General features: G+C 39.3%; 1 protein-coding gene across 4 annotated transcripts in view; it reads left to right on the forward strand.

Annotated features, from left to right (window-relative positions):
• The first annotated feature begins 218 nt into the window (after nucleotides 1-218).
• PPP2R5E (protein phosphatase 2 regulatory subunit B'epsilon) overlaps nucleotides 219-13,530 on the forward strand; it is a 151,907-nt gene continuing 138,595 nt past the window's right edge. Inside the window, exons 1-2 of one of the 4 annotated variants that reach the window (XM_067733873.1) lie at nucleotides 219-868; nucleotides 3,288-3,451. In XM_067733873.1, the coding sequence (XP_067589974.1) occupies nucleotides 3,295-3,451 (157 nt within the window). In that variant the 5' untranslated portion in view covers nucleotides 219-868; nucleotides 3,288-3,294. The remainder of the gene's footprint in view (nucleotides 869-3,287; nucleotides 3,452-13,530) is intronic. The other 3 variants (XM_067733879.1, XM_067733862.1, XM_067733852.1) reach the window with 3 other exon arrangements.

A 13,530-nucleotide genomic window follows, 5' to 3' on the forward strand; every position in this document is an offset into this window, starting at 1 on the left:
GCAGCGGATCCCCGCTTCAGCCTACCCCACCGCCTGGCGGAAGCGGCGGCAGCGCGGCCGGAGATCGCGGTTGCATCCGGGTCCCTCTCGCCTCAGCCCAATCCTCGGCCTCCTCTCTTCCCACCCTCCTGTTTCTCCGCCCCCCCGCCGCCAATCCCCGATCGGATCTCAGCCCAACATGCTGACAAGGGAGTGAAGGCGGACGCCGGCCAATGAAGCCTCGCTTCCCGTTTGAAGCCTCCAGTGAGTGGGCGCTGGAGGCGGGCGCTGCTGGCCAGAAGGTTCGGTTGCGAGTGTGCCATGGACTCAGCTGCCCGGTGATATTGACAATAGGAGAGAGAAAGGGGCATTGACGGGGACTCACCGCGGGCACTGAACGGCGGCTCTGGCAGCGGCGGCTCCAGCCCCAGCGGCTCCTTCTTCTCCTTCCTTCTCCTCCTGCTGCCTCTGCGGATCCAGTCTTCCTCCCTCCCTTCCCCCCTCCCCTCGTCGTCGCTGCAGCCGCCGGGTCCGGGGCAACGAGCAGAGGCGCCGCCCGCCGGGAATGTGAGCGAGGAGCCACCGGCGGAGCCGCAGCGGGGTCGGTGCCGATTTGATGGGACGGGCCCGCGGGGGAGGATCGTGAGGCCGCCGCCGCCGCCGCCGGAGCGCTGAGGTTCAGGTCCGGCCGTGAGGCCTAGAGGCGCCGCTGCCGCGGAACCGGAGGGACGCCGCGCCGGACAGCCGTCGCCCCGGGCTCCCTGCCGCTGTCCGGACCTCCCCCCGCACGCCCCGGTCCCGCCACCCGCCCCCGCTGCGGCCCTCTCTCCCGTCTCCCGCCCCTCCGAAACCACAGATCATCTTCGGATTCTTCTCCAGAAGCTTCAAGGTAACTTCGTCCCTCCAGCACCGCGGCTCGTCTGCTTCCTTTCCTCCTTTCCTGCCTTCTACCCGACCTCCTGGGGAACCTGCGGGGCACCGACCTGGGGAAGGCCTGGCCTGGGCCGGCGAGGGGTGCGATGGGGTGAGGTGCGGGAGAGGGAGCGCCGGTCCCACTTGTCTGATTTATCTGCAAATGCTTCTGATGATGCCTTTCATTCACTCTGCCCTCCACCCCCCTTTTTCTCCACCTTCCGGCATTGGAGGCGTATTCTTGTCCCCCTTTATCCACTGACGGGGGCGGGGGGGAGGAAAGGGGGATTGGTGTAGTGAGAAGGATTCTGTAGCAGCTTATCTTCTCCAGGGCTTGGGGTGGCACGGGGTGGGGTGGGGTGGGTGGGAGCAAACGGAGTATGTGAGCATCCCTACAGACCAACCTTTTCTCTGTCTTTCTCCTCCACCCCAGTACCCGCTTTGGGTTATCCTGTGCCTTGGAAATGCCCCGTGCCCAATGCTTAGAGGATGATAAAGCTTCGGGCGTCCTAGCCCACGGCGAAACCTGTTTCCCCGGGCTTTGTACGGACCCGCTGCTATTGCACGTTCAATTCTGCAGCGCTTTAGGGTTGAGATCCTTGACGTTTATCCTGGACCGCGGGCAAATGATTAAAACAGAATTTGTTTTTGCTACCAGTAAATCATCTTTAGAGATGGGAGATAAAGAATAAAGGAGAGACAAAAAGAGTGGAGGAGGAACAGGATTTATGGAAATCTTGTGTTGTGAGGGTTAAATGTAGTCTAAATAATTCACATACCAGATTGGAAAAGCAGCCCCTAAATTTACAACATACAAATGTGATGTGGAGCTTCTTGCAGATGCAGTTATTATAAATTTTTAAGTCATCTTACTTCTTCTATAATCATTCATGGTTTGCAATTCCTTTTTATCTGTCACATTTTATTTAAGGCTAAATTAGATTGTTAAAAACTTTTTTAAAAAAGAGTACCAAACAGGACTTCAAAATTCCAAACCTCAACATCATATGGTTTTGTTTGTTTTTTGTTTATGTTTTTATTATTTTTACTTTGTCAGAATCCAGCTAATCCAGGTAACTTTTTATTCTCACACGTTCAGGAAAAAACTCCTTAACTCTTTTAGAGGTTAAAAAACACTTATGTTATGTATTGGAATGACAGGTGAGTAATTGCATTTCAGCATTTCCCCCATGTGCGTTATTTCTATTCAAGTCTGCCATTAATCTTCCATGGAGCATGGAGCCTCAGTGCCATAGAAATGATGGCATCTGTTTAAATTGGTGAATGAAACTGAGCTTAATCCTTGTTACTTTTAGGAAATAGCCTTCATTTTAATGATTTGAGAATGTTAAAAAAAATCCCAAATAACTGTTCAGTTCCATTAGTTTGATAGAATGAAAATTAATATTTGATGATGAACTTCAAGGGAACTCAACTTGGTTGTCTAAGTAGGCTGTGAATTTGTTTTTATTTCAACTTTGGTGTACCATTTCATCATAGTTTTGTTTATTAAGCTTTAGTAACTTCAGATGGCTTCATTCAAAAAGAAGACTTCTTTGAAATGATTTTAATTATGCCTTTTATGTGTTCTGTTTAAAGTAACCTAGCTTGTCCTCCTTTGTGGTGTGGTGTAGTTTATCATAGCTAACACAGCACATTGCATTAAAAGTCATGTCTTGGTAGTTGAGAAATTGTAGATTTCACCTGGCTGTGATACAGTGGTGTAGATTCTTGAAGTACCATAAGAGTTTCAACTCTAGAGCCCATTCATAATATTAACTATCTTGGGAAAATGTTTGGATGGAAATTTTGTAGCTATAGAATAGTTCCTCAGTTACTTCTGGATCTCAAGATGAGAAGAGCTGTGCAGTTATAAAATGAGTACATGTTCAAGTATAAATGAACATCTTTTTGTTTGTTTGTTTGTTTGTTTGTTTTGCGGTATGCGGGCCTCTCACTGTTGTGGCCTCTCCCGTTGCGGAGCACAGGCTCCGGACGCGCAGGCTCAGCAGCCATGGCTCACAGGCCTAGCTGCTCCATGGCATGTGGGATCTTCCCAGACCGGGGCACGAACCCGTGTCCCCTGCATCGGCAAGTGGACTCTCAACCACTGCGCCACCAGGGAAGCCCTAAATGAACATCTTTAATGCATATTGTAGTGGGAGTAGCACAATGCATTAGCATTACAGTATTGCTTATATAGTACTTATATTCTGTTTTCCACCAAGTTTTTCTGTTTTCCCATTGAACATGTGACTGCTCTTAATTGATTTTATTTGCTTTCTTTTAAACATACTCCCATTTTCAAAAACAGTGTATGGGAATTTTAGAATTTGAGTAACTCACTTGTATGCTTCTACCTCGGGAATGTGTTGATGATACTTCTTTCTTTTCAGTAGGGATATGTCCTCAGCACCAACTACTCCTCCATCAGTGGATAAAGTAGACGGATTTTCTCGGAAGTCCGTCAGAAAAGCCAGACAGAAGAGGTCGCAAAGTTCCTCACAGTTTAGGTCTCAAGGCAAGCCTATTGAGTTAACACCTCTGCCGCTGCTAAAAGGTAAGGCTCATGACCAGGTGATGGATTCCTTTTCAATTGATCTTTTTGTATCTGTATATAATTTTCGTTTTTGTAGAGTTCCATATTTGTTAAAATTCCGTGTTGCAGATTGAAGAGATGGGAGGTTTCTGACATGTTGAAGTTATTGGTGTGTGATACACCCACTCCCCCTTTTAAAGGGTTCAATTTAATATAAATAGCCATGGACAAATGAAAATAAACTTATTATCAGAGAATCTCTCACATTGATAAGTAGAAAAACTGAATGCCACAGAAACTAATGAGGTCTGGGTCTGTGTTTTTCTTATTGTCTTCTGTTGACATTTAGATGTATACATCGTATGCAGTGACAACTACAAATTGTACAGATTTAATCACAGGAGGTAGACCTAGTAGAGGAGATGGTGCCATTAACTTACATATAGAAAATGATGTTTGAAATAATTCATTTTTTAAAATTGAGAAAAAATGGTCAGTAATTGATTACATGCATTTTTGTTTTCAGATAGTACAAATAGAAAAAGTATTTAATGATCATATTGTTTATGGAATTAATGTGAGAACTTTTTTTTCTAAATTAAACCTTTTACCTTTTGTTTGAGTATGTGGGTACTTTTTGTTCCTTTTAATTTTTTATCTATTTGCTTTATGTTTATGAACAAGCATTGTTTGAAATGTATCCGAACATAGCATTTATAGCATGGAGCTATTAGAATCTACCGTTGAAGGTAGAATTTTGTCTGCTGAACACTTAAGAGTGAGGAGAAAGGGGACGTGAACAATACAATACACTTTACTGGCTCAGAGGAAATCAAAAAACTTGGTTGCTAGTTAGTTAGTGAACATTTATGTCTGTAACAATTTGTGAAATCGGAAGGTATTAAAAGAAAAACTGGAGTGTGACTAGAAAAGATCCTCAAAATGTAGCCTAGGATGTTTCAAACTTCTGTTTTTCCCGTATGAACATTTTTTTTTAAGGGAGGAAGATTCATAAATGAGATTTCCATGTTTATACTTGAAATTGGTAAACATGAAATGAATACTTTTACTGTAAAGATGATATATCTACAGTTAATGAAGATGAGCTCGTATGAGTTTGGGGGGAGAAAATTTTGACTAAAGTTTTTGCTGGTAAAAATGAAAATAGTCTTTATGAGGCTTTGGAAGAAAAATGAAGGAAAAACTCGCTAGGGATAAAAGTAACTGTACTTGAAATACAAAGTTGGGAGGTATATTGGATTCTTTAGTAGTTTATTTAATCTGAAATAGACATGTAATAGCTATTAGCATCTATATCTGGCAACGGATTTTATTCTGAGGAAGCAGTTTAAACTTTCTTAGGGTTAGAACAAATTTAAACTTCGTTATATTAATTTCTTGGGGCCCATGGTAAACATTTAAATTAGAACTTAACTGACCACTCAGAGCCATGATGTTGGTTTTGTGGGTAGTGAAAGAAGCATGCGTGAGAAGAATTTGGCACATGTTTTAATATTTTGTTGTTTCTTATCTCATTTTAAAAAAATTGTAATATATATATAACATAAAATTGACCATTTTACCTATTTTTAAGTGTGCATTAAGCATGGCATTAGGTACATTCACATTGTTGTATGTCCATCACCACCACTCATCTCTAAGGCTTTTCATCTTTCCCAGCTGAAACTCTGTATCCATTAAACACTAACTCCCCATTACCCCTCCCCCTAACCTCTTTGCAACCACTACTGTCTCTGAACTTGACTACTCTAGGTATCTCCTATAGGGGGAATCCTACAATGTTTGTCTCTTTTGTGGTTGGCTTATTTCACTTAGCATAATGTCCTCAAGATTCATCCATGTTGTAGCATGTGTCAGAATTTCTGTCCTTTTTAAGGCTGAATAATATTCCATCGTGTGTGCGTGTGTGTGTGTATGTATATATATGCCATGTATTGTTTATCCATCTGTCAATGGATACATGAGTTCCTTCCACCTTTCAGTGATTGTGAATAACGCTGCTATGAGAACATGGGTGTACAAATATCGTTTTGAGTCCCTGCTTTCACTTGGGTATATACCCAGAAGAATTGCTGGAGCATATGTTTAATTTTTTGAGGAACTGCCATACTGTTTTCCACAGCAGCTGTACCATTTTACATCCCTACCAGCAGAGCCCAAGGCTTCTTCCAATTTCTCCACATTCTCACAGACACTTGTTATTTTCTTTTCCTTTTTTTTTCTTTTCGATAATAGCCATCATAATGTGTATGAAGTAGTATTTCATTGTGATTTTTATTTGCATTTCCCTAGTGATTAGTGACATTGAGTATCTTTTCATGTGCTTTTTGGCCATTTGTATATCCTTTTCTCATATTTTAAGTGGAGTCTGATAGTATTGTAAAATTTCCAAGAATTCTGCTCTCCAAGAATATGGTTTTTGTGAACTTGTATGTTTTGCCAGCATAGGAGCATTGGAGAGCAACAAGATCATATAATACTAGATACATCCACAAGCTTAAATTCCAGACAGACTAAAAGTGATTCTTGTGTAATAAGCACATTCTGGGAAAATATTCCGGGAAGCATTCCATAAATTAGATTTCCATATCTGTAGAATAACAAAGAAGTACAATCATGTATAGACTTTAGAAATGTGTATTTGTTCTTGATTATTATAGTGAATGTAAAGAGTTTGTTGAATAACATTTGTTTTCCTTACAATGGATTGACTTTTATTTGTGTGCCTTCTCACAACTTTAGGAGGTGGTTTATGAAATATAAGGAAAACATAAAAGGAATTTTTTTTTTACCATTTCCTTAGGAAAAACCAGAGTAAATTATATATGCATGCCAAAGGGTAGTTATTGATTTAATTTTCTATAGAATTGTTTGGACTGAATCGGAAGGTTTAAGATAATTTTATTTGGGGGTGCAGTATAAACTGTAGTTGAATTTTGGGGGTTGCTTTAAAGAGTAAAGAAAAAACATGTCCTTAAGGTCTTTAATTTTAGGTGAGTTTGAAAACAGAAATTGTGTAAACATAGTAATTATGTAGCTCATCTTTTTAATATGTAATTTTTGAAAGCTCAAAAATTAGGTATTCATTAATCACTTGTTTTGTGTGTTTGCCTTATAAGAATGCTTATTATATGCATGGTAATATTTGACTGACTTATAAGTAACACTGCCATTATTTCTTAGCATTTTAAAAGTCTCTTCACTTGCAGCACTGTAACAAACTGAAAGGAAAGTTTCATCTCCTTTGCTCTTTTCCTAATAGGTGGGTTTTTGAAATTTGTATCAATGATGTTATTTTTCTGTAGACAGCAACACCAGCATGTAGTTTTGTGTAAATATATCAGAGTGACCTGGCTTTTCCTGCAATTGTGAAATTGCAGGATAGACCTTGACATGTAGACATTTGAGTTTTCTCCATAGAGTACTTCTGAAAATATTTTCAGAAGGTCCTAAAGTTTTTGAGCTTGAAGGACTTTTACTCATTTTCCTGATAAGGGGAATTCAGTAGAGGTTGAGTGCCTTATGTGCTTGATAAGAAAGTAAAGACTTGGATGCTTTCTGGGTGCCTGCACAGCAGGACATAAAGCAAGCTTGGACAGTTACCTAGGTAAGTCGCTGAATAAGGACAAAATAAACACTTAGGCAAATAGACACACACACATTAGTAACAATAGCAATAATAATAATAACTACTAGGGGTAGTCGTATCTGGTTAGGTGGTTTATGTTTTCTACCCACGCCGTATTTCCTTCTCGTTTTAACTTTAAACGATTATGTAAGTTTAGATTTGAGTGAGATGTTTTTGAAAGCTACCACCTCTTTGAAAATGGGATTATAATGAAAGTGGCATCATTGTTGCTAGCCTCACAATTCATCATAAATTTCTAAAGCATTTTGCTCATAGTTTGGACAGTCAGTATCAAACATTCCAAAAACTTTGATGGCTGGAGGTGCTGTTCAGCAGAAACTCTTTGCACCTTGGTGTTGAAACCTTTAGATTGGTAACGTATTTCTGTAACACTAATTCTCTGATGTTTTTTTAACTCTACGCTTACGATTCAGCTTACATTTTTATTTTATAGGGTGACAGTTTGTAAGAACTTGAAAAATTCCAAGTTAAAACTAGTTTGTGTGCTTTTAAAATTATTGGATGGGATAATTCGTCTCTTTCATCTTTATCTGCTTTGTATAGTGTAAAGGAGCATACAGATTGAATTCCCAGTTTTATAATGGACTAGTGCTCTAAACTGTATTTATAATGCGAATGATCTCCTAAGAAATAATGTCCTCGATTTTGGTGTTCACTGTCTTCCTTATAGGTTATGCCGTGGTGTCGCATGGGAGGAAGTACACGGGCTTTGTTGCCTGCAAGAGTCCTGGCTAGCTCACTAGCTGTGTTGCCTGGGGCAAGCGAGTTAGCTTTGGAAAGCTTGGTTTTCTTGTCTGTCAAATGGGGATGATAATAAAAATCAAGAGACGCGGCAGTACCACATTCAATATATTACTAACTGTTGTCATTTAACTGGGATTTCAGAAGTTACAATATGAATAATGTGAAATTATTATTTGACTTTTTGTATTTTCCTAGCAAAAAAGTTGAAACTGGAGATTTCTCTGAAAATTATGAAACAAGAGCATAGTTTTGAGGTCATGAACCTTTTTCAACCCCCCAAATACAAAGAAACAGTGTGCAAATGTGTTGAATTTAGTAGACTAGTTATTTTAAGCATCTTTACGTGGTGGTTTTTCACCTTCTGCATTGGTATCCTGCCACATTTTTTAGTGTAGTGCTTTTTGACTTATTCGTTTTTTGAATAGATAATACAGTTATATAGTTCAAATTCCAAAAGATACAAAAGGATGTATAATGAAAAATCTTCCTCCCAAGTCGGTTTTCCTAATTAGCTCCCCTTCCCAGAAACAGCCAGTCATAATATACTTGTATTGTAGGTATAGGCATTCTTAAACCCTTGAATGAATTTGAAATGCATTGAGCAGGCTGAAATTATATGCACATTTTGTATGAATTTGTCCATTTTTTAAGTGGGATAATTCCATAGCATTTTTCAAATTCTCAAAGGGGTGTCTGAATCAAAAAAGTTAAGAACCATTGATCTAGTTTGTACCTTAGATTAACGATGTATGTTCTTTTTTTTCTTTCCCATTATAGTTATATATACAAGATATTGAATATAATTCTTTGTAGGACCTTGTTGTCATTTATCTATTTTATATATAGTAGTTTGCGTCTGCTAATCCCCAACTCCTGCTTTATCCCCTCTCCCCCCACCCGTCTTCCTCTTTGGTAACCGTAAGTTTGCCTTTTATGTCCGTGAGTCTGTCTCTGTTCTGTAAATAAGTTCATTTGTAGTTGATGTATATTCCTTAGGCAACTAAATTGTAGTGTGAGTGTGTGCGTATGTGTGAATGGTTTTAAAAAAATAATCGTAAGCTTTGCTTTTGAACCAGAAGAACATCTGTAAGTTAATAGGTGTTAACATACAGCTTTGCAGCCTTTGAAGCAATGTGGTAATATATTTCTTTGGGGGAAGAAATTATAAGATCTTGCGCAAAACCAGTATCAAATGACACTGTTATCATGTGCGAAAGATTATACTAGTTGTAGTGAAGAGGCATTTCATTCACTTTTAGGTGAGAATTTTATATATCTATATCTATATCTCCTAATAGTTTGTTTCTGTAGCATAGAGAAAATTCCCATACGAAGTCTCATGTGGGCCAAAATAAATTGAGAGTAAGCGTTCCTGATTCGTGAATCATTTAAAAGTAGGGTAAGCAGCTTGCATTCATATCCGTCCCATCTGAGTGTGATAATTACTGCTTAGTTCTTAACTTAGGGTTCATGGATTTCTCGTTGGGGATAGGGTGTGTGCATCGTGGATGGGCTTCAAGTTTCTAAGAACCTCCAAAAATTATATGTAAAGTTTCTGTGTAGGTGCATTTGGTTTTTTTTTTTGGAGGATAGAGTTCATTGCTTTCATCAACTTCTCAAAGATTTAGCTCTACCATTCCTGCTCTTTCCCCAGAGTTAAGAGCTTTTGGCTTAGACCAAAAGATTGGGAATTATTATTATTATTGTTTTTCCTGAGTATCATGTTAGCTTTATGTGTGTGCAGATGCATTGGATACTTACCAATAAATATTGTAAGCTTTAAACAGAATTCATCATAAAATGGGTCTCTCCAGGATATAACCCATCCAGGGCATAAAAATGTTAAGGTGCCAAATGAAACCTCTCCTAAGGTGAGGTGGTCCTTGTCTACTTAGAACTTTCTTCTCTTGACTTTGTATCATTCTTCAAGTTTCAGCACAAATGGGACCTTCTTAGGGACCATCCTTCATCACTTTTAAAAATAGTCTCCTTTGACGTTTCTATCACTCTGTTGTTTTTTGCATCATATTTATAATCTGAAATTATTTTATCTTTGTTCACTTGTATGTTATCTGTTTTTCCTCCCCCATGAGAATATAATCTTTGGTGTAGAAACCTTGTTTCTCTTATCTCTAGGGGCTAGATCAGTGCCTCATACATAGTTGGTATTCAATAAGTATTTGTTAGTAAATGAATGAATCTTGTTAGTTGAAAACATCGAGGTTATTAGTAATAGCACTATAGACATTTATTTTTCCTTTCTAAATATTAAATTTTGCCCCCCAAACCCAGGCCATGCAGATTTTATTTTAACTAGTAATTTACACAAATTTTTTTTTTTTTTTTTTTGCGGTACGCGGGCCTCTCACTGTTGTGGCCTCTCCTGTTGCAGAGCACAGGCTCCAGACGCGCAGGCTCAGCAGCCATGGCTCACGGGCCTAGCCACTCTGTGGCATGTGGGATCTTCCCGGACCGGGGCACGAACCCGTGTCCCCTGCATCGGCAGGTGGACTCTCAACCACTGCGCCACCAGGGAAGCCCTACACAAAATTATAAACTTGTTTAATGAAGACTTTTTATTTTTAAAGGATCAAATTGCTGAGTGTTCACTTAAAAAGCTGAGAGTGGTTTTCTTCTTTGGTAATTCTGCATGTTTCAGGTTAAAAACAGAAGTGACATCTTGTGGAGAGAGGATGGAGTGGATTTTATGTATGACAGACATTCCTTTTACTTAGGAGATTCATCACTTTCATTTTGTAGAAGTTAAGATATTAAGTATAGTGAAATTTCTTTTTTCTGCTGGTGTTTGGGGACTGAATTACAGGCTGATCAGATCACCAGGCTTTCTTTCTTTATATAGTTTAAGAGAGAATAGCATATCTGATATTATAATGGACTTTCAGAGCAGTGTTTTATGGTCAAATTTTCTCTTGTCTTTAAAACTTTTATAATAATGTAAGCTCTTAATATTAACTAGATTTTGTAGTGCTTGAAAAAAAACAGTAAAGTTTCTAGATATTACAAAACGGCTAACTAAAGTAGTTCTTCGGTTTGTTTGTCAGTAATGACATTCTCTTTTACCACTTAAAAATATTTTTCTACCTTTTGTATTGTAAGATTTCATAAAAACAAAACAGGGATCTTATTTTTATATTATAGTAGAATTATGCATAAAGGAACTTATTAATTAAACAGTATAATATTATTATATTATTACCTAATAACAGTATATACCTAATATATGTAACATATTACCTGAGGGAGGCAGGTGGCCTCTCTGAGGTAAGAATGGAGGCTCTGGGGTAACACACACGTAGGTTCGAATTCTAGGTCCACTCACAGACATGTGACTTCCAAGCACTGGTTTTTTTATCTCCAAAACTGGGAGAGGAACCCACTTCGTAAGGTCAGATTAAGTGCCATCAAGCAGGTAACATTTAGCTCAGTGCTGACGATGTTGTAGGAGTTGAAGAATATTAACTATTATAATTATAGGAAGAACTGTGTAGTGTAAAATGTATGCCAGTGTTTCAGTTGATTATTTCTTTAATACATTACATGAATTATTTACACTTAAGGAAGAAAAATATGGAGTATGTGGAGCTGTGAGAATTAGACTTTGAAAGCAAAAAGGAGAACTGCTTCTTGTGGAACAATCTCAGCATTACTGTTTAGTCAACATTAGTTTGAAACTGACTTCTCATTTCAGGAATAAGAACTTAAGGTGGCTAATGTGATTATTTTCAAGGGAAATTCCATTTGTGGAGAGTTAACCAGGAGAAATTATTGTTAGGTAAACTCATTTTGGAAGTTGTCTAGTAGGACAGGATCTGCAAACTTGTTGTGATTGCTTACTCCTATCAGTAAAAATAATGTATATTTCTGTTTATATGTTGCACACATGTGCTATTATACGAATATATAATGCATGTTAAGAATATACACAGACATAGAAAGTTAAAAAGGATGATACTGGAAAATAAAGTGTGTAGATGTTCTTAATACTTAATTTTTTTACCTCCTTTTCCCTTGCTCACCTCCCAGCACATTCACTAACCCTAACACATCTTTGTTTTGACATTTTGCTTCATAGAGAGAACCTTCTCTTCAGGTTTTGAGCCTCGTTAATTTTGTAGCATTTTGTTTTGAGCCAGAAAGAGTTGACATTGGAGCCAGATGTGGAGAGTGAATGAGAAAACTTCTTTCTTTATCTTATTGAGGTTTTTGTCTAGGCTTTTGAATTTATTGCACCTAAAAGAAACAAAATCTGAATTGAGGATTTTGCCAGTTTAAGGAGTATCATAGAAGGTTCTTTGTCGAGGGCTCTTATTTTGCTGTTGATGGGTGGGTTTCAGAGTGTCCTTAACCCTCTTGAAATTCCAGGCAGTTTTTGTGTCTCTGTGCAGATTGACATTTTTTTTGGGCAGAGAGTTTAGAGCTTTCATCAGATTCTCAAAGGAGTTCCCCTAAGGGCTAGCAACCATTGCCTTGGGTGGTAGGTGTCAGTTTCCTCACTCAGAGCAGAGAGAGAGAATTTGTCATATAATTCCTTTCTGTAGAAGGGAGATCTCATGTCAAGAGGTTTCTCCTGCATGTGTTTTCTGATTTTTAATTCTTTTTTTTTTGATTTTTAATTCTTTTTGATACCAAACAGAACTTTAAAAGGTATTTGAGGGTAGAAGTTACTACATGACCCCAGTGTGGTTGTTTGGAAATTTTTGATCAGTGTCATTTGAAAAATTAAGCTGCTTGAATAGAACTACCATTGGTAAAATTGAGAGTGCCTGTAAAATAGCGTTTTCTCTGGAACAGCTGTGGACCTGGAAGAAGTCGGGAGGAGAAACTCAGGTTCTCTTTGCTGGTGAAGAAATAAGTTAGTAACCAGTGAAGGAGAAGAGAAGCAGTATCTCTTGGTCCTGCTGTGTGCCAGGTGAGGTACCACATGGTGTCACATTGAAGCTTCCCAACAACACCAAGAACAAGGGATGTTTGCTGTTGACTGCGGGTGGAGAGAGCCTGAGTTGGGACCCCAGTTCCATCCGGTTCCAAAGCCAGGGCCTTTTCCATTATGTGCATTAGTGGTGGATGAACACAGGTGAGCACTGGAGCTAACAGCCTGCTTGTTCATGCTGTGCTGGGATGATTTATTACGTGAATCATCTTACTACCTCTTGTAAGAACCCTGAAAATTGTGAGGAGACTGAGGTGACGAGAAAGAGAAGTGGAGAATAGAAGCGGGGGGAGCAGCCAGGCTGGCAGTGGCACTGTGGGTGGTGGATGGTGACAGGGAAGAGTTGAGGAAGAGCAGCAGGCCTCACAGACTCAGCTCCTTGGAAAGGCCAAGGCAGTGCCACCAAGAGGCAGACAGGAAGGACAGCCAGCACCTCACGTTGGCAGGGAGGGGGAGATGCCTCTCTGGACCCCTGTGGGACACAAATGCTGTCACCATAAAGGCGGGAGAGTTAGAGTTTGGTAAACAGGTAGCATTCTGGCAGTGGTATTTTTTACCATCATCTTCCCATCTTTGGGAACTAGCATATTGTAGGAAAGGATATGGGTTCAAGCCTGGGTGATAATTCCACGTCTGTGATTTGAGATCAGGTATTTAACCTCTTTGGAGCTTCAGTTTCCACTTTTGTAAAATGGGACTCATACATCCCAAGGTGGTTGTGAGGAATGAGATAAT

Source organism: Pseudorca crassidens, chromosome 1 (genome assembly GCF_039906515.1).
Source record: "Pseudorca crassidens isolate mPseCra1 chromosome 1, mPseCra1.hap1, whole genome shotgun sequence".
In the NCBI taxonomy this organism is placed as follows: domain Eukaryota; kingdom Metazoa; phylum Chordata; class Mammalia; order Artiodactyla; family Delphinidae; genus Pseudorca; species Pseudorca crassidens.